General features: G+C 38.5%; 1 protein-coding gene across 1 annotated transcript in view; it reads left to right on the forward strand.

Annotated features, from left to right (window-relative positions):
* The window catches only part of COL24A1 (collagen type XXIV alpha 1 chain), a 411,206-nt gene that overhangs the window by 265,328 nt on the left and 124,238 nt on the right, over nucleotides 1-21,640 (forward strand). The window contains exons 30-36 of the mRNA XM_045292047.1: nucleotides 2,148-2,201; nucleotides 4,012-4,065; nucleotides 6,523-6,576; nucleotides 6,950-7,003; nucleotides 8,206-8,259; nucleotides 8,414-8,521; nucleotides 20,388-20,441. Coding sequence (XP_045147982.1) covers nucleotides 2,148-2,201; nucleotides 4,012-4,065; nucleotides 6,523-6,576; nucleotides 6,950-7,003; nucleotides 8,206-8,259; nucleotides 8,414-8,521; nucleotides 20,388-20,441 — 432 coding nt within the window. The remainder of the gene's footprint in view (nucleotides 1-2,147; nucleotides 2,202-4,011; nucleotides 4,066-6,522; nucleotides 6,577-6,949; nucleotides 7,004-8,205; nucleotides 8,260-8,413; nucleotides 8,522-20,387; nucleotides 20,442-21,640) is intronic.

A 21,640-nucleotide genomic window follows, 5' to 3' on the forward strand; every position in this document is an offset into this window, starting at 1 on the left:
AAGTCTCTGAACTTCTGCTGCATGCTTCAGTTGGTATACATGTCCCCAAAGGGTCCCCTTGTCACAATCCTGTCTCTTTTTATAGCAGCCTGGAATGAATGAGTAGCACACGATTTTCATGGCTGAAACAGGACTTAGCCATATGAAAATCTATTATTTTACCTATCTTATATAACTGAGTTAGCATTAATAATTATAATTCAGAAGCATGTATATTGCCAAGAATGTTGAACAGCTTTATCTTTAATTTAATGCAATATTTTCTTAGTTTTTCCCCCCCTTTTAAAGGTAAATGGCAATCATTATCTATTGTGCCACGGCCATCCTCTCCAAGGTCAATAATGTATAGGAAGCAACTTGCAAATAGGCCAGGGTGGTATCTTATCTGTCGTTAACAGTCACCAGTATTTGGCACACAGTGCATGCAAAGTAAAACTTCTGATGGGAGGACAAAAAAGAACGCATACATACATGCAAACAAACACAGCAACTCACAGCCAGTGGGTCTGGTCTAATTCGTAGAGACCCTGTAAGACAGAGAACTGTCGCTGTGGGTTTTGAAGACAATAAATCTTGATAAGGAATAGAAGGCTAGGAGGTGTTATTTCATACAAATGAAAACACAAGAAAGATGGTGAAGTCCAATCTAATTATCTAGGTTCTGAGACCTTGTGATTTGTCAGGTAATTAGGACCTAGATGGTGCTTATTAACATATCACAAGTATATGATTTAAAATATGAGTTTTTTACACTATATTGATTTTATATCAGTATATCATTACATAATATATAATACTCTTCAAGCCCTACTATTACACGATGCCAACTAATTATCCAGGATTATTTAAATTTAAAATTTAGTTTTAAATAACAAAATTCACATTTTAAATTACTGTTGTCACTAGCTGCCATTGATTCATCCCCCAACTCAGAGTGACCCCATGCAAATTTGAGCAAAATACTGACTTGCCCTCTATCACCACCAGATGGGTTGCAGACCTGACTATCATGATGTATTGACTGATTTTTAAAAGTAGATCACCCAGCCTTTCTTTCTAGTCTGTCTTAGTGTGGAAGCTCCACTGAAACGTGTTCAAAGTCATAGCAACACACAGCCTCCACTTACAGATGGGGTGGTGGCTGCACATGAAATACGTTGGCCAGAAATCAAACCTGGGTCTCTCATATGAAGGGTGATAATTCGACCACGGGACTCTTGCTAATTATTCTGAATCATTGGTTGGCATAGTGTAATACTTAGTGTGTGAAGGAGCCCTGCAAATGCAGAGAGTTAAGTGTTTGTTTGCTAACTGTGTTAGACCAGGCAGACTAGAAAAACAAATTCATCGACACATATATATGTAAGAGAGAACTTTATATCAAGAAGTAATTATGCATCAATAAGACATCCCAGCCCAGAAAAGGGCAGCCAGGTTTCCAGAAGTAAACGGGGGACACGTTCCGAAGTCACAGCTGGATCAGAAGAGGGGGGAGGGGTGTCCCAGCCCAGTCCACATCAAATCCATAAATCCTATATTACTCCATAAGTATGAGATCAGCCCATGAATTCCTCTTCAGACTCATGCAGCACATGCAGTGATGCTGATTGCAGGAAGATCACTGACTGTGGGTGGAAAACCCTGTGGGTCTAATGACAGAGGACGCATCTCAGGGCTCTGGCTGCCATCAGACATGGCTCCATGTGACTTATCCACCGGAATGTGAAGCAGAGAAAGTGTGTGTGTCCTGCCTCCAGAAGAGGAAGAGAGGAAGTCCCAGAATTCTCATAGAAGACCAGACCCACAAGGAGGGATCACCTAATGGACTGGCTAGACTCCACCTCTTAATTCCTTTTTATCAAGTTGACATGAAATTGTGTAACTACCACACTAACCAAGGGAGAAAGGCTTGAAGCTCTACTTCTTCGAAGATTTCAGCAAAAAAAAAAAAAAAGGTCAACCCTATGAATCCATACTGCTCTGTCACAGAGTTATTATCAGCTCAACTGTCACAACGACACGCGAGAACATGGTGGTATATGTCAAACGTTAGGTGAGACATGCATGAAGGAGCCCTAATATAAGGAAACTGGCTAAAGCATTGTCAAGTATCACTTTATATATAAACTTTGTCTTTATTTATTCAGGGTTTACCAGGACCCCCTGGAAACACAGGAGACAGGGGACTTGAAGGTGAACCAGTAAGTTTATCTTTATACTTTTTCCAATAGTATTATTCTTTTAATGTGCATTTACTCATTTGTTACTTTTGCCCTGCCTTTCTGTTGCTGGTATGTTTTTGGAAGCTGCATTTATCATAGGCACATACACTATTTATTGAGCAAACATTTTGCTGCTGAATACTGTTTAGTACATTTAAGATTTAATAAAACCAAATTTGGCAGCCTTCTTCTTCAACTGTTAAAACTGAGCATATTTCTATTTTCAACAAATAAAATCTGTTCATTGAATCTCAAAACATTCTTTTTGAATGGTTTACTGTTATAATTATGCCACTGCCACACAGCATAATCACATTTATGAGGCCAACTTTATTATTGAAGACCATATACAGAAATAAAAGTCTGCATCTGATGATACAGATATGACCAAAAAGCTATCATATCAATAATACAAAAACTGATACTACAATTTCATAAATGCGATTTAATTACAGAGTTCCATGAAAAATTGTTTGTGAAAAGAAAAGACCTATCGCATCTTCTTTTTCATAATTTGTCTTATTGCCTATGATGTCATATTTTTGGTTAGTGGTGTAACTGTAATGTGCTGTAATGTGCTTCTAAGTTTTCTCAAGACTACAATACAGTCTTTCAACCTACTAGGTTGATTTTGTCTCTCAGTTGATACAAAGGTTTAAAAGTGGCCTTTGTACTATTTATTTAGCTAGTAGCCAGTGAAAAATCTTTAACAAAGAGCCATTCCTACAAATGAGTTCATTTCCTCTTTTGCATATTGAACTATGATACAAATGCACCCAACGATAAGTAAATCTCTGAATAGATAAATATATATACAGTCTTTTTCAAATAAGAATCTTAGCTATAATGTTTAGTTTATCCAATTAAATTCTTCTGTTTTCTCTCTTAACCACTATCCTAGTTCTATTTGATTTTAAATAATTTTCTTTAACATTATTTACTTAAACATTCACCTTCCTAAAATTCTGTCCACTCCTGTGAAGCGGAGACCATTCCTTCTCTTTATAGCCTACTTTTCTGGTCGAATGTCTGGCATATTTTTTCTGCTCAATGCATGTCCAGCTGAATTGCCGAAGGTGGTCTAGTCAAAGACATAGCCATTCAGGAATAACATCAGAGGGAGTAAAATGAAAACTAGTTCAGTCTTAGTAAAGAATGAGCACTTTGGGGTAAACTATATCATCATAGATCTGACAGCAGCAAAAACAATATCCAGAGATTTGTCGAAGAGAGAAAAAAATGTGTTAGCATTGCCCTAAGTGACCAAATTGCACAACACCATGCAAAAATATCAGGTCATAGATTCAGGGATAAGAGCTGATAAATAAAATATAAATAAATTAGCTTTAGGTCAGACTGAGCTTTGTGTTATGTATGTGAACTCCAGGCCTAATTATAGAAAAGAAAATTGGTAGCAAATTGGTAACAGGAAGAACATAGAAGACACAGTAACACATTCTATTTTGAGGATAATAAAATAACCGAGGACTACAGTAGCAGTTATCTCTAAGAGTTTTCTCTTTTTTCCAGAAAAGATTTAAAACTGGTTTTCTCATTGCCATGCAAATGTTTGCATTTGGAAAGTTGACCACTCACTCGTTCATTCAACATAGATTAATAACTTATACTTCAAGCAAGCATGATTTCAGTCTAGATCCAAGCCAAAACCAAACTCACTGCCATCAAGTCAATTCCAACTCACAGATAAATTATTTATTTGTTCATATGTATTGAAATGAACATGAACCTTTGGTTCCAATATTTATATTTGCCTTTTATTTTACTATAGGGACCGCGAGGACCGCAAGGTGATGCTGGACTTCCCGGAGAAATCGGTGTTGAGGTAATACTTTTGTTTCTCTTTCTTGTTCATTTATCAATACACAATATTATGAGTCTTCAAAAGGAAATTTGGTATAGTAAGTAAGTACTTTCAAGGATGATTACTCAGCACTTGGTCTCATATTGAGAAAATAAAGCTTAGACTCCACTAACAGAGGGCTGACTACTGTATGAAGCGGACTTTGTGGTTATTGGGCGCGGCTGAGTCAGTGCTGCCTGTCCAACAACAGAACGATCCGTCGCCTAGTCCTCTGCCGTCCACAGAGCAGTTTCTGTGCGGGGACCCAGGGGGCGTCATTGTGCAGTCCACCCATCGAAGGTCTTCCTCTTTCTTCTCCGCTCCCTCCTGCTCACATGGCCAAAGGACGCAAGGTGCCCTCACCTCACTTCTGAGGAACAGTCTAGCTGGATCTCTTCCACAAAGATTTGTTGCTTCTTCAGGCAGACCATGGAATAGTTAATATTTTTCACCAACACCTTTCATGGATATCACTTCTTCATTTCATTTAATATTTCTGATTCTATACATATTAAATTCTCTTTAACTTAGCTCATTGCAAATAAGAAGAAAAAGCAAAGAAAACTTTTTCTCCAGAGTCAGGAGTGGGAAGAGCATGTAGAACGTACCGCTAACTGCCGCCGTGCACCACTGCCTCTTTTGCTATGAGACCAGAAGGGGGATGCACAGTTCCCATTATAGAACATTCTAGCTGTACCAAAGAGGAGCACTAATCAGAGTGGGGTGGAAATACAACACAGAACTCTAAAGTCTGATTTACTTCCAATTTGCGGAGCCCGGAAGACTGGATGAACCCATCAAAGTATCGCCCTGAAATAATCTTGAAATCTTTTTTTTAATCATTTTATTGGGGTTCATACAACTCTTATCACAATCCATATATGCATCAATTGTGTAAAGCACATTTGTTCATTCGTTACCCTCATCATTCTCAACACATTTGTGCTCCACTTAAGCCCCTCATCCTGAGATCTTAATCAAAAAGATTTACAGTTGCAGAAGCTCACAAGGGTAGTTCTACCCTGTCCTGTCGGATCCCTACGAGTCATAATTTGCTTGATGGCAGAGAGTTTGGTTTGAAATGGGCTATAGTCTACTATGGAAAAGTCTAAAAATATTTTGCATTTTGAAATAAAAATATAAACTTCAAAAAAAAAAAGTGTCTCCTTAAAACAAAACAAAAGTTTTTCTAACTGATGAAGAATATCTTCCTTGGTCATTGTGCTCTTTCAAGATCCATATGTAAAATCAAATTGACAGCAATAGCTCAAAAGATTATATCTGGGAAATAGGGGCAACAGATTTATGTAAATGGAGAGGAACCAGTGAAGGAGGGTAGGAATGGTTGGACAACTAGAAGAATCAGTGTCAATGAATTATACGTATAGAAGTGTTTGAATTGATTTTGCTGTGTATATTTTCAACAGCAAAATTAATTTTTGAAAATGTTCTTCATGTGGTCAGTAAGCGGCACAAACAGTTAAGCACTGACTATTAATACAAACGTTGATAGCTTGCATCTACCCAGAAACATCTTCAAAGGCCCGCCATCCTGCTTCTGCAAGGTCACAGCCTGAACACTCCATGAAAGCCCACTCTACTGTTCACTTGAGTCAAAATGACGCAGCAGCCACAAGAAAAATACGGTGAAGAGACCCCTGTCTAGAATATCTTTTGGAAAAATAAACCACACTTGTTAAAAGCATACAATTCAATTATTTCAGTGGCTGGTGGTTTTGAACTGGTAACCTGGTGGTGAGCAGCCCAACACTTTAAAAATCACATTATCACAATGACTTTAATTGGGAATTGTATCTCGATAGCACTCAAGCTGATAACTCTAACCAGTGCCTTTTGACATGTCCCTTTAGGGGTCTCACAAACACCTTGAATTCAGCGTCCCTAAACCATTCCTGTCACTTTGCCCCTGTTCTTTCTCCTTTTTATGTTTTTCTTTCTCAATGAAAGATGACCCCAAACTGAGAGCCATCGCAGACCGTTCTCCTGCATTATCTGCTGACATAGCCTTCCTTTCCCTCGGAATTAGTCTGTCTCTGAAACGCATCCTTTCCTTTTCGCCCCTGTTACCAATGCTCCAGTCCTCCATTCTTGCCCTGTTCCCGTAACTCCATTTAATCCACCAGATGCTTGCTGACCGTTGATATTGCTCATATCATTCTTTTTGAAATCAAGTGGCTGACTGGTTTTGAATACCCTGGCTTCAGGTGAAGTTGTTTTAGCATTTGAACTATTAGCATCCCAGAAATTACCTGCTCTGAATGTATGCCATGAAGTTTGTGAAGTGGCAGTAAAGGCAACCTTCTAACAAGGAATGCCTTCCCTTTTAGCTAAAAATTACTGTCTTCCCCTAGGATAGGATTGCCTTTATAACTCATGAAGGAATCCTTACAAAAGTTGTGACTTACCATTTTTTTCTAGGGACCACCAGGCATTGAAGGAGAATCTGGTCTACAAGGAGAGCCGGGTACAAAGGTAACATTTGTTTAAAACAAATAAGCAAGCAAATTTATAGCTATCAAACTGATTCAGATGTATAGGAACCGTATATTTTCCGAAGCTATAAATTTTTATGGAAGCAGACAGCCTCATCTTCCTCTTGCAAAACAGATCGTGGATTTGAACAGTTGACTTTGTGGTTAGCAATGCTTGACCTACAGTATCACCAGGGCACCTTTTGTAAAAGGCAAAGAGGAGAGTAAATTATGTTTTTGCCCTTTTAGGCAAACACCCACCCAGACACCTTTGAAGCAATGAAAAAGCAGCAGATGAAAGCGGGGACTGTTTTCAGGCCCCTGTCGCTCATGATATTTTAATAGAAGCAATTCCTCTTCCCTTTTTTCTCCAGGGAGACGTTGGTGCTACAGGCAGTGCTGGGGGCAGTGGGGAGCCAGGATTGCGGGTAAGTCCTACTGGAAACCCATTGAATGCACTCGCTAGCTTGTTTTAGACTTGCCAAACTTGTCTGTCTGAACACTTTTAAAAACTACATAATAAATCTTTCTGAGACATTATAGGAAATTTGGTCTTCGTTTGAAAATTTTGAAAGCCGTATGACAAATTCTGCTTTCATTGGAACATAGAGCCCTAACCTCATTTACCAGCCCTTAAAAAATCTGGTGTAATCCACAGAACCCTTGCCAAATATATGACTATTCACAAATACCAGTAGTCGATTCTCAGGAGATTTCCTGAGAATACAAGACTAACAAAAGATTGGCATCTATTTTTGTTAGAAAATGAAATAGAATAATATAAAATTAACAGGACTTAAGGTAATCATTGTAAATACTTGTAATTAGATAGTTTGAAAAGGAAATTGTTATTCTGAGCTGTGGTAAGGAATTTTCTCTCAAAATAGCAGTGTGCAGGATAATTATAAGGGATGTATGTTTATTAAAATACAAAATAGGAAGATGTATATTCTATTTTTTACTCTTTACGTTTTTTGAGGAATAATTGGGAGTGTCAATAGTAGCAAAGACAGGTCAGCCATTAAAAATCACTGATCAATTTGCCTTTGAATAGTCCAGTCCGGTAGCAAGAGAGTCAGCAGGACTTTAATAGCTGCCTGTTGGCTTTGCAAACTCCACGTGTAGAAGACAGCTTCTTACTGTCCCGGGGCCTTGCTCTTTACCTCTCCTCTCTGCAAGGGAGAGGAGACAGAGACACTGAAAATCTGGTAGATTGGCCCCCATTAAGTATATGAATTCATAAAAGTCTCAATGCAATAAGGACCATAATTTTATGGGATACAGCATTTATTTCTTATACTTGGAAACACAGACATAACTGTACAAATTTGCAAACTTTACAAAGAAATGTTATATTATCTTTAATTATCTAAAATGTATTGTCATGCTGAGGCCAGGCTATATTTAAATATGCATCACTCTGATTCCCTAAATCACCTGCAGAGCTTCTCAGGACAAATGAAATCATGTTATTATACTATCAAATTCCCGCTTGGACATAAAGTAGTAGGGAAGAACAAATATACACAAATCTGCTACTTTCTCTAGATGCCAGGAGCTAAAAAATTAATTACTCTTCAAATTGAGCTAAATACTGAGCATAATAAGTCATTGTATTGTTACAAAATAGGGCGCACCTGGGATTCCTGGAGAAGAAGGCCCTCCGGGTAAAGATGGATTAAAGGTAAATTACAATCTCAAAATTCTAAAATAGATGTTTTGTGTGAAATCCTTAAAATATTAGACAACTAATTTTGCTTACAAATCCCAACTGTGTTTATTCTGTGTTATACTATTTCACTGCATTACCTTTTAAAACGAAGTATATTGGGTTTTAGGGAAGCCCAGGAGGACGAGGCCTTCTTGGAGAGGACGGAGAGAAAGGAGAGTTGGGCGTACAAGGAACTACTGGGCCAGTGGGTAGACCAGCACTAATGGGCCCTCCGGTGAGTATCTGGTTCATTCTCAAGTCCTTAGTGAACTCATGTCCCATACACATGCATGTACTGAGGCCCTCACAGTCCTCTCACTGCCATCTACTCTATTCTGATCCACAACGATCCCATAATCCAGGCTAGAACTTCCCCCTGTGGGTTTCAGAGACTGTACCTCTTTAAGCAAGTAGAAAACCTCAACTTTCTCTTACAGAATGGCTGGTGGTTTCAAACTGCTGACCTTGTGGTTAGCAGCCCAACTTGTAACCACTATAAGCCTAATGGATAATTAAAAGTATATAATCATGGAACCTTAAGGAAATTTAGAGACACAGCGCATTAAGCGCTATGCTGTTCATTGAAAGGTTGTGGGTTCAAAGCTACTAACAGCTCCATGCATCAAAGATGAAGCTGTTTGTGCCCATAACAATTTAATCTTGGGAGATAGGTGTTGGAATCTAATCAATGGCATTGAGTTTGGATTTTGGTTAACTAAAGAGAGATAAATCCAGGCAGTGATGTCAGTACTCTCAAGAGTACTCTCCATTTCCACGTGAGGAAAGACATTGTCCAAGTATCATATAAGATGATATGACATTTCTATCAAGATGATATGGAAATGTTCTGTGTTGTTCTGAACTGAATTTGTTGGGATATTTTTATCTTTACTTGTAGAGCTGACTTTATTCCTGTAGAATAATATTATAGCTCCAGGATGAAATTAAAAAGCTATTACAAGTTATCATCTGTCTGATCCTAAATTGCAGTGATTTCAAGGGAAGTCATATTTAAACATTTTCTTACTTCAGGCCAAATATAAGGTGTGAATAAATAGCACTCAGTGCTTAATGGCTTCACTTGGATATTTCCTGTGTTCTTTCAATAAGGAGACTCTAGTCATCTTACATTTTCACTTTCCCATCCCTTTTCTTTGTCTTACCACTTTTAAAGATGGGCACTCGGCAGCAATATTGTCTCTATAAATATTCTTGCCTTCAAAGATATATGTGTATTCCTGTGCCCTTACTAAAAACAGTTTATTTTCTTCTGGACCTTGTGGTCTTGTGTCTTATCCCATGCGAGTCATAAAAATCTAAAGCTATCACAGGTCTTTAAAAGTAAAGTCTCTGGGTTTACTATCCTGAACATTACAATGTCCAGATTTGGGGGCTTCAAGAGTTTCTTTTTTAAATGTTATTTTATATATGTATATTACATTTTTAATTAATTAGGATTAGAACATATATCAGATCATTCCCTAGTTTAATCATGTCCAGCAGAATTGAACGTTTGCTACCACAATCAGTTTCCAAGCATTCTTTTTCTATATGGACCCCTTTGATGTCATCACCCACACACCCTCTCCTATAGAGTCAGCAAGTGGAATGGGGACTTTGGAGGGAAGGGAGACACAGAGGGGGCTCCAATATTTTCATAGTGGGTCTCAGTAAAGGGTGGGTAGCTACTAATGAATAAAATATGGATCTAGATAGGCTTGGAAACAAAAGAGTGACTTACAAGGTTTGCCATCTTCATATTTCTTCTCACACCTAACCTCCAAACCATCAAATGTCCTTTCGATGGTAACCTTTGCCAGAATCAGTTCAATTACCATATTAACTCAAATATAAGCTGACCTGGCACCTAATTTTACCACAAAAACTGCATTAAAAATGTGCTGAAAAACTCAGCTTATACACGAGTATATATGGGATTTACAAAGACAGAGAGAAAGGATCTACCTGGCAGAATGCAACAAATGTCAAAACTGAAACACAAACCAGCCACCTCACCATCTGCATCATTTGCCAAAGACTGTAATTTCCATGGCAATGATTTAAGCAATTTCCTCATTCCCAGAGATATAGCGAATTGTGCTTGACATAGTTGCAGGTGACACTTGAAGAATAGGGATGAATCAGAAAACTCATCTGTCCTTGAACATTGACAAAGTAAGTCTCTTTTCTTCCACTTTTACAGCAGTGGCAAAGTACCCATTTTTCCCTCTTCTCCTCAGTCCTGTCTTCAAAAGCTCAGACCCAGAGAGAGTGAAGAGGCTTATACAAGACACTATAGGCAGACGGCAGTGCTGGTGCTAAGTTAGACAAATGTGTTTCTAAGCCACGCCTATTTGTGAGAATAATAACAGAGGACCAATGTTGATCCTACATTATGCTTTCCTAGAGTTCTCGGTAGTGCCCTTCCATTTCATAGCACTCATCCCTTTTCCACTAGCATCAAGACTAGACTCACAAGTAAGAGCTCTCGACACACAGAATCCAGGACAGATACCCCCTCCCCCCGGAACAGTAATGGGAGTAGTGATACCATGAGGGTAGGGAAAGGTGAGGGGAGAAGGGGGAGAAACAGGGAATCAATTGCAATGATCGATGTATAACCCGCACCCTACCCCACCCCCAGGGGAATGAACAACAGAAACATGGGTAAAGGGAGACAGCGGATGGTATAAGATAAGAAAATAATAATAATTTATAATTTATCAAGAGTTCATGAGAGTGGGGGGTAGGAAAAGAAGAGGAGCTGATATCAAGGACTCAAATACAGAGAAAATGTTTTGAAAATGATGATGGCAACATCTGTACAAATGTGCTGGATACAATTGATGTATGGAGTGTTATAAGAGCTGTAAGAGCCCCTAATAAAACGATTTATTAAAAAAAAAAAAGACTAGACTCACAGAAAAGCCAAATGGCAAGTCTGAGAAACTGTGGTTATCTTCTTGAGAATCCTTAACAGATATGCTTTTATCTGGGAAAGAAAACATGTGCTATCATTAATATTTCATTATACATTAAAATGAAAAGTTAACCCAGTTCCCTAGAAGAACCTTAAGAGTTGGTAGGGAGAGGGACAGAGACTACAGAGGACCTAATACCCGCCATCGGCCAGCACAGCCAGGATGCCAGAGAGGAATCCTGCGCACCAGCACTGGCGTGATGAGCAGAGCAGAGATGGAAGACAGGCTACAAACAGGACATGGAAAAATGATAAACACAGATTTCATCTGCTTCAAATTTTTTCCCCAGAAACAAGCCTGCCAGTGCACATCTTCGGTGCCTTTTTTAGTAGCAACATGTGTGTTTCTTTTTTATTATTTTTTGTTGTTTTTGGAATTTTAAATGCCTTTCAGCTCATAAACCCAATAAAAATGCCGTGGCATATTTTTTTCAAAGGAATTTTATGACCTAAGGAACTATTGCTTCATCAGACAGCTTGATGTTGGATTTATTTTTGCACTTTTAATATTCTTCCTTTGGCAATATCAGAGAATCTTGCCTGAGTTCTTAAACACAGAAAAGAAAAAGAGTGAGAGGGAGATTGAAAATAGCTTCGTCACAACAGGAGACCCTAGTCTGTCTTTCTGCAAGACTGGAGGATGAGAGCTCGGTTGAAGAATGAGCCAAGGGAAGCGTCAGTAGCAGACTTCCAAATTCAAGATATAGACTCTCTTTGAAAAGAAGAAGTGATAGCATTTTTGCTAGAGTTCTACACTAGCATCTTCATTTGACAAAGTGCATCACTGTAAAAGAAGAAGTTTGAAGTATCTGAGAGGTAACATCTGCCTGATTTATGATCCATCAAACATTTCTTTAAAAACAAATCCATCGTGGTGGTTCAGTGGTGAAGAACTCAGCTGCAAACCAAAAGATTGGTGGTTTGAACCCACAGCTAATCTGTGGAAGGAAGAGGTGCGAGTCTGCTTCATGACGATGTCAGCCTTGGACACCCTATTGGGTAAGTCGACTGTGCCCCATGGATGGCTATGATTCGGAATCACCTCAACACTCAATTTAGATGTATCTTAAGATGCACACAGATGTTTAACTATGAACTCCAAAGTTGACTGTATAAAACTGAAATTGTCTCATCTTATTCCATTAGGACAAAATTGAATTAGATTATTAAAGTATAGTTTTCCCATTTGGGTCGGTTCGTATAAAATGAAGTAGAGGTGACTATTTAAGAAAAGATAAAATAAAATAAGTCTTCCTTCTCTAAGATAAAGCATAGATCCAGGAATGACTTCAGGGCTCGCATTAAATCCTAGCTCCAGTTTAAGAACATTTAGTTCTTACATCATGGCCCTGATCGATAATCAATTTTATGAAAGAAACACCGAAGATAAGAGTGTTACAATAAAGTGTGGTGAAGAAAGCAGATGGTGCCTGGAGTCTTAACTTGTATTCAGACAAGCAGCCATCTAAGCCATGAGCCAACTAAATCTACATGAAGAAGCATACCAGCTTGTGTGATCCAAAGAAGACAATTACAAAATTCGAATATGGTGAAAAGTATCAGAGCTAAAATTGTGAACCCCCAATTTGGAGAAGGCTATGGAGGACAGTGGGAGCTCAAGTCCCATATACAGAATAACTAGTCAGACAGAGCTGCAGGCAGATCTGCTCTAGCCAAGGCAAGAATCCCTAACAGCCTTACTCTCGGTCAGACCATTGTAATCCTGATTATGCAGATCGAACTAGGTACCAGGCCAGTTGTCCTTCCTACGGACACGACCTGGATTTGTAGTGGGTGCAAGTATCTCTTAGTTGTTCCACGGCAGAAATTTCTTCCCTGGCTTTTTGAATGTTGCTGGGGGTCTTCTCCCTCTTACTTGTCATTTGTGTTTTTCCCTTTATACTAATATGATCTTTTCCTTACCACCTCAGTGTGATTTGTCTTTCACTGCTTTCTGTTGGGTTTCCCAGCTGTGAGCCACAAGAGGAATGGATGTATAATGATAATAACTGATACAAGGTGTTATCAAGAATGCAGGTGTGGGTGGGGGTTGGGCGATAGGGAGGGGAGGAGATTTTGGTGTAAACCATGAAGACAGGAGGGGGAAGGGAAGTGCTAAAACTGATCTTGATTGCACAACTTAGTTTGAAGGCGATATATCCATAGGGATGCGGGGATGCTTTAAGATAGATGTATTGGTGACTGCACAACTCCCCTTGATATGATTGAATGATTGAACTGTTCTATTGTATGGTATGTAAATTGTATGCCAATGAAACTGTTGGAAGAAAATAATAGAGTCACAAATAGAGAAATTTCAATAGTCAGAAAACAATGATAAAGTATATGTACTTTCTCTTGTTCTGAGAGATGATCTGAGAGATCATTTCCTTATTTTGAAAAATAATCATTTTGGGAATTTGGAGTCGGTGGCAAATATAAAGGAATAAATTATTCTTGGGCTATGTTATCTGAGTGATTCCTGTGACTGCTATTAAGCTCGTGTGTTCTTGATTGCTCTGTCATGAAGCAACATGGGCATAGAAAGAGTCCTGGACTGACTTCTCAGCAGCCCTGTTCAGACCCTTCCCCTGCCCCTGAAGAGTTTTACATTCCTCAGCAAGTCCTTCTTTTCCTGTCCAGTCTGCGCAGGATGCAGAGTAGAGGTTGGAACTGTGTAGAACATCCGAGATGACTGTGTCAGCTCGACTGGCAGGACTCTATTGCTTTCATTAGAACTTAATCTAAAAGGATCACCTTATACCTTGCATATCGCTTTAACATAGGTAACAATTCATCTTTGGGGAGAAAAAAAGATTTTATAGTTCTAAAGAAAAAAAATGATTATCTTGGATTTTTCTAAATTTTTATTCAGTCTTATGGATGGTGAGTTTATAAAATGAATTTGTCCATTCATTCACTCAACAAACATTGTGAAAACTTAATGTGGGCAGTAGGAATACAACAGTGAACCTTGCTAGCACGGTCTCTGATGCCAGACCCCACCACCTAGTGGAAAATACTGCCAAGAGACAAGATAATGACGGAGTGTGATAAATTCAATGATAGAAAACATAAAGTGATAAGAGTGAATAACTGGTGAAGGGTGGGTGAATCAACCGGTTAAGAGTAGGGTGGCTGTTCCCATGAGTAAGATTAAGAAAGATGGATGCAACAGACGCAGGACCCAGGCCAGCCAAAAGAATGAAGCTCACTGCAGCATCTACTTAAATATCAAGTCGGTCACACCCTTGAGGAGCTATGCCCTGAGAAACTACTTGGCTCACAACAGATCCTAGCACAGAGTTGAGTACATTGTGTTATATCCTTTTATAAAGGAAACCTCAAGTGCCAAACCACTGAGAATCCTGGCCCAAGCAAGTTAATACAAAACCTAACTCCTACAGCGACAATTATTCAGATTGACACACCAACTCCTAAAGCCAAAGATGAAGAAATTGAAGATCTTCTCAAACTTCTGCAGTTTGAAATTGATCAAATGTACAATCAAGATACATTAATGAGTGGGAAGCCAGGAATACTATTTCAATACAGTGCTTAACTCACTGAGTAGGCACATTAATCAAAGCTCAACTGCCTTAAAAGTTGAAAAACTTAGCGGGAAAATTATGAATTAAATTAAATGGCAGCAGCCAGGCTCAAAGAATATTGCAGGGAATTGATTACTTTCTAAATACGATGATAGATGAATGTGTAGAGAAAACAACTAGTATATAAAACCACAATGTTGGAATGGTGGTAATACAAGGAAATATCGTGTTAGAAGCCTGGAACCATTATGAGTAATGACTATGTTCAGCAGAGGAATCAATTGCTTCCACATCTCCCATCTCCATAGGGCCTCTTTTGTTATCATATAAAAATAAGAAATCTTATTTTTTCAATCCACTTCCATTAAGCATTGCATATAACCTTAGTGAATCTGTTTAATCTGGGTAGTGGACAAGCCCTCTCCTGTGTCTATTAATAAATTCTAATTCAGTGATTAATTTGTTCAGTAAATAATGCCAGGGCACTTTCCTCAAAATATCCATGGCAGTGGCTTCCCGTTCTCCGCAGATCTGACAGTTCTTTGGGTTTGAAGGCTGCCTGTCCAATCAACTCAATGGAAACCGGTATCCACAGGTAAAGTGCATCCCTTTGATGCTCTGAGAGCATAAATTGCCCATTTTCCCACACACCGCCTCGGACCTGTACCTAAGATGGCTACTTCCAAGTTTTTAAAACTTCAGTCACTAGATAGCAAAGTAGGATGCATAACATTGTTTTCAAACCGTTAAGCCAATTGAACTTGGTGCCCCTTGAGAATATTTGCAAAGTTTTATTGAGAAAATTGTAACAGTTTATTAAACCAAAAACCAAACTCACTGCTATTGAGTGAATGCTAGCTTATAGTGACTCCCTCTGGGTATCCCAGACTGCAACTATTTATGGAGTAGAACGCCCAGTCTTTCTCCCACAGAGCTGTTCGCTGCTTCACACTACCAACCATGCGGATCACAGCCCAACCCCTAGCAACTATGCCACCAAGGCTCGTTAGAGTCTGTTAAAGAAGACTTACATAAGTGGAGAGAGATTTTTATTTTTATGCTTGGGAAGAAACAAAATTGTCCATTAACTAGACATGTCTATAAATTCAATATAATTCCAATCAAAATCACTATAGAATATGTTTTATAGAATTTTTTCTTTAATCCTTTTATTGGGAGCTCTTACAGATATCCTAACATTCCATAGTTGAATCACATAGAGCAGTATTGTACAATTGCTACCACAATCAGTTTCAAAATATTCTCTTTCTTCTTGAACTCCTTGATGTCAGCTCCCATTTATCCTCTCCCTCCCTCAGCCTTCCCCCAGGAGCCCTGATTTTTTTTCCCTCCTATAATAGGTTGGGGTATTTTTGTTTGGTCTTGTTTCCATTCTTACACGTCCAAATTATCCATTCACATACAATACCAAAACAAAAATCTTGTGCTCAGGATCTGCTTCTTGAGAACTGAGATCCTAAGTGTGATTAGCAGTGTCTGGGGTTCAGGTTTTGGGGGTTTGGAAAAGCAAGTGGATTCATATGGTTTCCTTCTGTTGGAGAGAGGTAAATAAATACCTGGCTTTGGTAGGTTAAACGGCTATTTCTTATGCGGAACAGGTCTGGGGGAGACAGGTAGGGCAATGCCGGCCTGACAGTGTCCTTAGTGACCGCGTTTCCAACCCCCCATCCTCGGTCTGTGTTTTCTGCTGTCTGGTCATCTCAGGGGCCATCGTGGTTGCTAGGGCCCCCAACATCCCATATCTGTCCCAAACACTCTTTCTTCACCAAATAAGGACCAGTCAATGTGTCGCTAGGCACTGCACCCAGTCCTGAGTCCAGAACCATATGCAAACGTCATGTCAAGTGTGCCGCCAGGGGTCTCCACCTCACTCTCCTGGTTGGCCATGATCTTACCAGCCAGGTCTGCGCACAGCATGGGCCAAGGCAAGGGGGGGCAGAGGTGAGGTGGGGAGGAGAGCCCGGCCGGCCTTTTTTATAGATCTTGATTAAAGACAAGTGCTTTTCAAATTTATATGGAATAGTAAAGGGCCAATATCAAGATTGTTTTAAAAAACAAGTTATATAGGGAATGGGGAAAATCCTTCCCTACTTGACGGCATAATTTACTATTAAAGCCAGGCTTACCAAGTCACTGTCACAGGATTCAAAGATAAGCAGATAGGACAGTGGGAAAAGCTAGAACTGTATCTAAGTCTGTTTTGAAACTTGCTTTTCGATAATCTGACTATGCACTGCAGATCTATAAGGAAAGGATGAACTCATTCAATACATGAATATATCACTAACAATTGACTGTCCAAACACACACACATGCACACGTGCACACAGATTCTAATTTGACTAGAAGCCCTAATTTGAGTAGAGAATCCCCAGTGGCAGAGTGGGTAGGCACTGGACGGTGATCTGCATGGTCTGCAGTTCGAGACCACCAGCAGCTCCTCGGGAGAAAGACTGTACTTTCTACCCCATCAGCAGGTACCGTCTCAGGAACCCACGGGGTCGCCAGGAGTCAGGATTGACTTGATGAGATCTAGTGGTGAAAATCAAAACAACAACTTTAGGAAACCTTTTCTGTCGTTGTTGCTGCATTATCTGGACTTTCCTTTTCCCTTATTTAGTTGTAGTTTGAAGGTGTATTTAACAAAATATTTGCCAGTTCAACAATTTTCATGTGTACAATTCAGTGACAAAGATATAATCTATCGTGTCCTGTAACCCTAACCACTGTCCTTTTCCCAAGTGAAACGCAGTGCCTCCTAAGCAATGACACTGCCTCTTCCCCCTTCCCATGCCGGATAACCACTTGCCTATTGTAGGTGACTCGGGGCAGGTGGTATGTGCCTTATTTCATTGGCGTAATGTTTTCAAGGTTCATCCATGTATCCGGACTTCTTTTCTCTTTATGACTAATACTCAATTATATGTGCCTACCACCTTTCGTTTATTGTTTCATCAATTGATGGGTATTTAGATTGTTTCACCTTTTGGCTGTTATGAATAATGCTATAATTAACAGTAATGTACTCTAGGAGAATTTTTAAGAGAAGTTTTTATGAGCTCATCCGGCAAAGCAAAAAGATCTTTTAAAAAAGACAATAAAGGAATAAGACAAGCAAGAAGAAAAATAAAATACTTATTGACTACTTAAAATTATAAAGTTGTGTTAATCGATGTTTTAATACACAAGATAAGAAAACAAGCTACAGACTGGGAGGATAGACTTGTGACCTATGGAATTAAAGCAATATAAGTATAAAACTTATATTTCTAAATATAACCTATTTTTATTTTATATTATATATAAATATATGTTTGTGTTATATTTATATATTTATGTCATATTTTTATATATTATATATTTATATTCCTAAAATAAAAAATTATTCAATACAAAAAACATTTGAAAATAATACACAAAGTATGGTACTGTTTAATGTATAGCTTAAAATTCAAAATAACTATATATTGCTTACAAATATATATAAAAACTAAAATAATAAATTTATGCCTGTGTGCAATAAAAGACTTCTGGATAATTGTTCTACATGCATGTGAGGGGGAAAGCCATATATTTGGATGGTTATATGTCTGTACTGGAGACGTGTGTGTGTTCTGTTTCTTGAAATGGATGAAGGGTACATGTGCATGCATTGCACCTTTTAATACATATTTTAAAGTAGGTGTAAAACTCTTCAAGAAAATAGGGAAAATTGGAGGTAACTTTTATTGAGCTCTTCATTAAAAGCCAAATCCTTGCTAAACTTGACACACATTATCTCATTTACTCATTATAACCCACCAATGAAGTGTTATCAGTAGAATACAGATTGTTCTTTCAGATGTTAAACAACCTACCTGTGCTCCTCTAGCTATTAGGTGTCAAAGCCAAAGATGAAATTGAAGCAGTTGCCTTTTTAAAAAGTTTCACCCATAAACTCTACTAAAGTCAACAGACTTCGCATCTTAAATTCTGATTAACCACAAAGAAGTCCTCACAATTGAACAAATATGATTTCAACTTCTGGATGCAGGAGGACTACAGCTTAGAACCTAGGGGCTTTGGCCTCTTGCTTCATCACCTGTCAGAAATGAGAAGAGGATTTGCACAGGAACACAGGGCATGAGTCATTTCCTTAGGTATCTGTTTATTCATTCAGCCAATATTTATCAAGCGCCAACAGAGCACAGTGGTAAACCACAATGTATTTCTTGTCTACATCATGTTTGCTGCTTGCCAGACTTTGGGGGACAATTTGAGATTTCCATTTTTTCCAAATAATGTAAGGAATGCTGTGATTAATTATTTACCATTTTAGAACTTGCAACCTGGCATACTGTGGATCTCCTTATTGCTTAACTATTGTTCAATTTATATGCAAATTCATATGACCTCTAAAGTATTTCAGCTATTCGGCTAAACAAAGTATATATTAAAACCTACATGTTATTTTAATCAATTTAATATAGTTTCATATGACTAGCTCCTTGCTCTTTCTGTATTCCTACTCTCCTTTTTTCCACAGATCAAAGAGTATCTCTTAGTCCTTTCTACTCCAAGATATTGCCATATTCTTGATCACCTATTTTGTAATCATCTGTTTTGTAATCCTACTCATTCAACAAGGTGTTAAGCTCACAAGAGCTCATTAAAAACAAACAAAACACACACCTCACCACCATAGACTCAATCCCAACTCATACAGACCCTCTTGGGCAGGGTGAGTTTCTAAGACTGTAACTCTTTATGGGAGTAAAAAGCCCCATCTTTCTCTGTAGTTCACAGAACTGCACTAAACTGGATGTTTTGGGGTTTCCTTCCATTGCAGTCTTGCTAATTAAAATGAATATATACTGAAACCGATGGTCTTCCTCACACCTGAAACCCCACTGCTGCCAGGTGTACTTCCGCTGAGAGCAGAGTAGAAGTGCTCTGCAGGGTTGCTCGACTGTGAGTCTTTACAGGAGCAGATTACTGCCTGTTTCTGCCATGTAGCATTCTTGAGTTGAACAGTTCCCAGAGCTCCTTCTCCTCCCTAAAGAGTAGCTTAATTTTGTCTCGCACGGCCAGCCTGTGTGTGGGAACATTGATGCTGTGAGGTGTCCTTGACTCGGTTCCAACTCAGTGACCCCATGAAAACGCTGCCTGATCCGGGGTCACTCCCAAACTCTTGTTTGTTAGGCTGGAGCCCTTGGTGCAGCCACAATGTTAATCCATCTCCCATAGGTCTTTCTCTTTTACACGGACCCTCTCCCAAGCACGATGCCCTTCTCTCAGCCTCTCTTAACCGTCCAAAGTATGTGAAAGAAAGTCTCACCCATTCTCACTTCGAAGGAACTAGTGTGAATTATACGAGCTAGTAATAGGCATGCCTCTATTCATTAAGATGTAGTTAAATGATTAAACAAAGATAGTATGGCTGAAAAGTGACCATTACTTAGTAAATTATATGATATATTAGCTATTCGAGCCATATGTTTTGAAGATGTATCATATCCAGTTAATCTTTTCTTTAACCACTGATTTCTTTTCTTATACCGAATGTTCAGGGACCTGAAGGAATTATGGGAATTCCAGGACAAAGAGGTCGTCCAGGGAAAAAGGTAATTTTGTTTTACATATTTTGGGTTGTTGTTTTGAAATTTCATAACAGCTTATGCTGTTATGCTGAGTTTCATAGACTGCTTTGATTTTCACTACACAAAATTGTATTGTTGTGAGATGCCGTCAAGCCAATTCTGACTCATAGCAGCCCAATATACAACAGAACAAAACACTTCTTGCCGAATCTGGCCCTGTCCTCACAGTCAATGCTATTTTGAGCCCATTGCTGCAGCCTCTGGGTTCATCAGTCTCATTGAAGATCTTTCTTTTTGTTGACCCTCCACTTTGCCAAACATAAAATTATTACCCCGAGACTGATCCCATCTGATGACCTGTCCAAAGTATTGCTTCTAAGAAGTAATCTGATAGTATTTTTCCTAAGACATTCATTCATGCTTCTGGCAGCCATGGTATTTTCTTTTTTGGGGACAATGCTATTTTTAATATTCTTCACCAATATCATAACGAAAATGCATCCATTTCTCCTCTGTTTCCATTGACCAACTTTCATATACATAAAAGGCATTAAAATAATAGTCATAAAGACTTATAAATTTGGCCAACTAGATCACATTTGTATAAATTAATATTTAATTTCGTTTAGGAATAGTTATTACCTAATTATCTGAAGACAAAATTTCCAGTTATAAATAATCAACATCTTTGCTTTTCTTCCTTGGCAGCTAAAAATATTTCCAATAGACCATGGAAACTGAAAAATAGGTTTCTTATCTTCCTCCAATTTGCAATGGCTGGTAATTTAGTTTTCAAATCTATCAACTAAGAACCACAAACAAAAAAAAAAAATTTCTTTCTGTACTTAACATTTTACTAGTAAACACTGAGTATATTTGTAAAATTCTAGTGCATTAGAATGAAAAATCTGTTTATTTGTAATTGATCATTTGTTTAAGCAATGAATGAATAAGAGATTCTCCATTATACTATAAAGGAATATAATTATCAGAATTAACTTAAATTCACATCCTATTCTAGTCCCCAAACTCCCATTTTATAATTTTTCCCCATTTTAGAATTTTTACTACTACACAGCTAGCCCAGCTTTCTCAGAATCTTTCAGCAGGCAAAGGGAAAAGAAAGTGAAAATGAATAAGGCAAATATTAGCTGCCATCCTTGCCCATGAAAATAAGCACCGTGAAGACAAAGCGAGTGAATAAGCAAATATGGTGAAGAAAG

This window comes from Echinops telfairi, unplaced genomic scaffold (assembly GCF_000313985.2).
Source record: "Echinops telfairi isolate 266 unplaced genomic scaffold, ASM31398v2 ScPeMD7_443;HRSCAF=831, whole genome shotgun sequence".
NCBI lineage: Eukaryota > Metazoa > Chordata > Mammalia > Afrosoricida > Tenrecidae > Echinops > Echinops telfairi.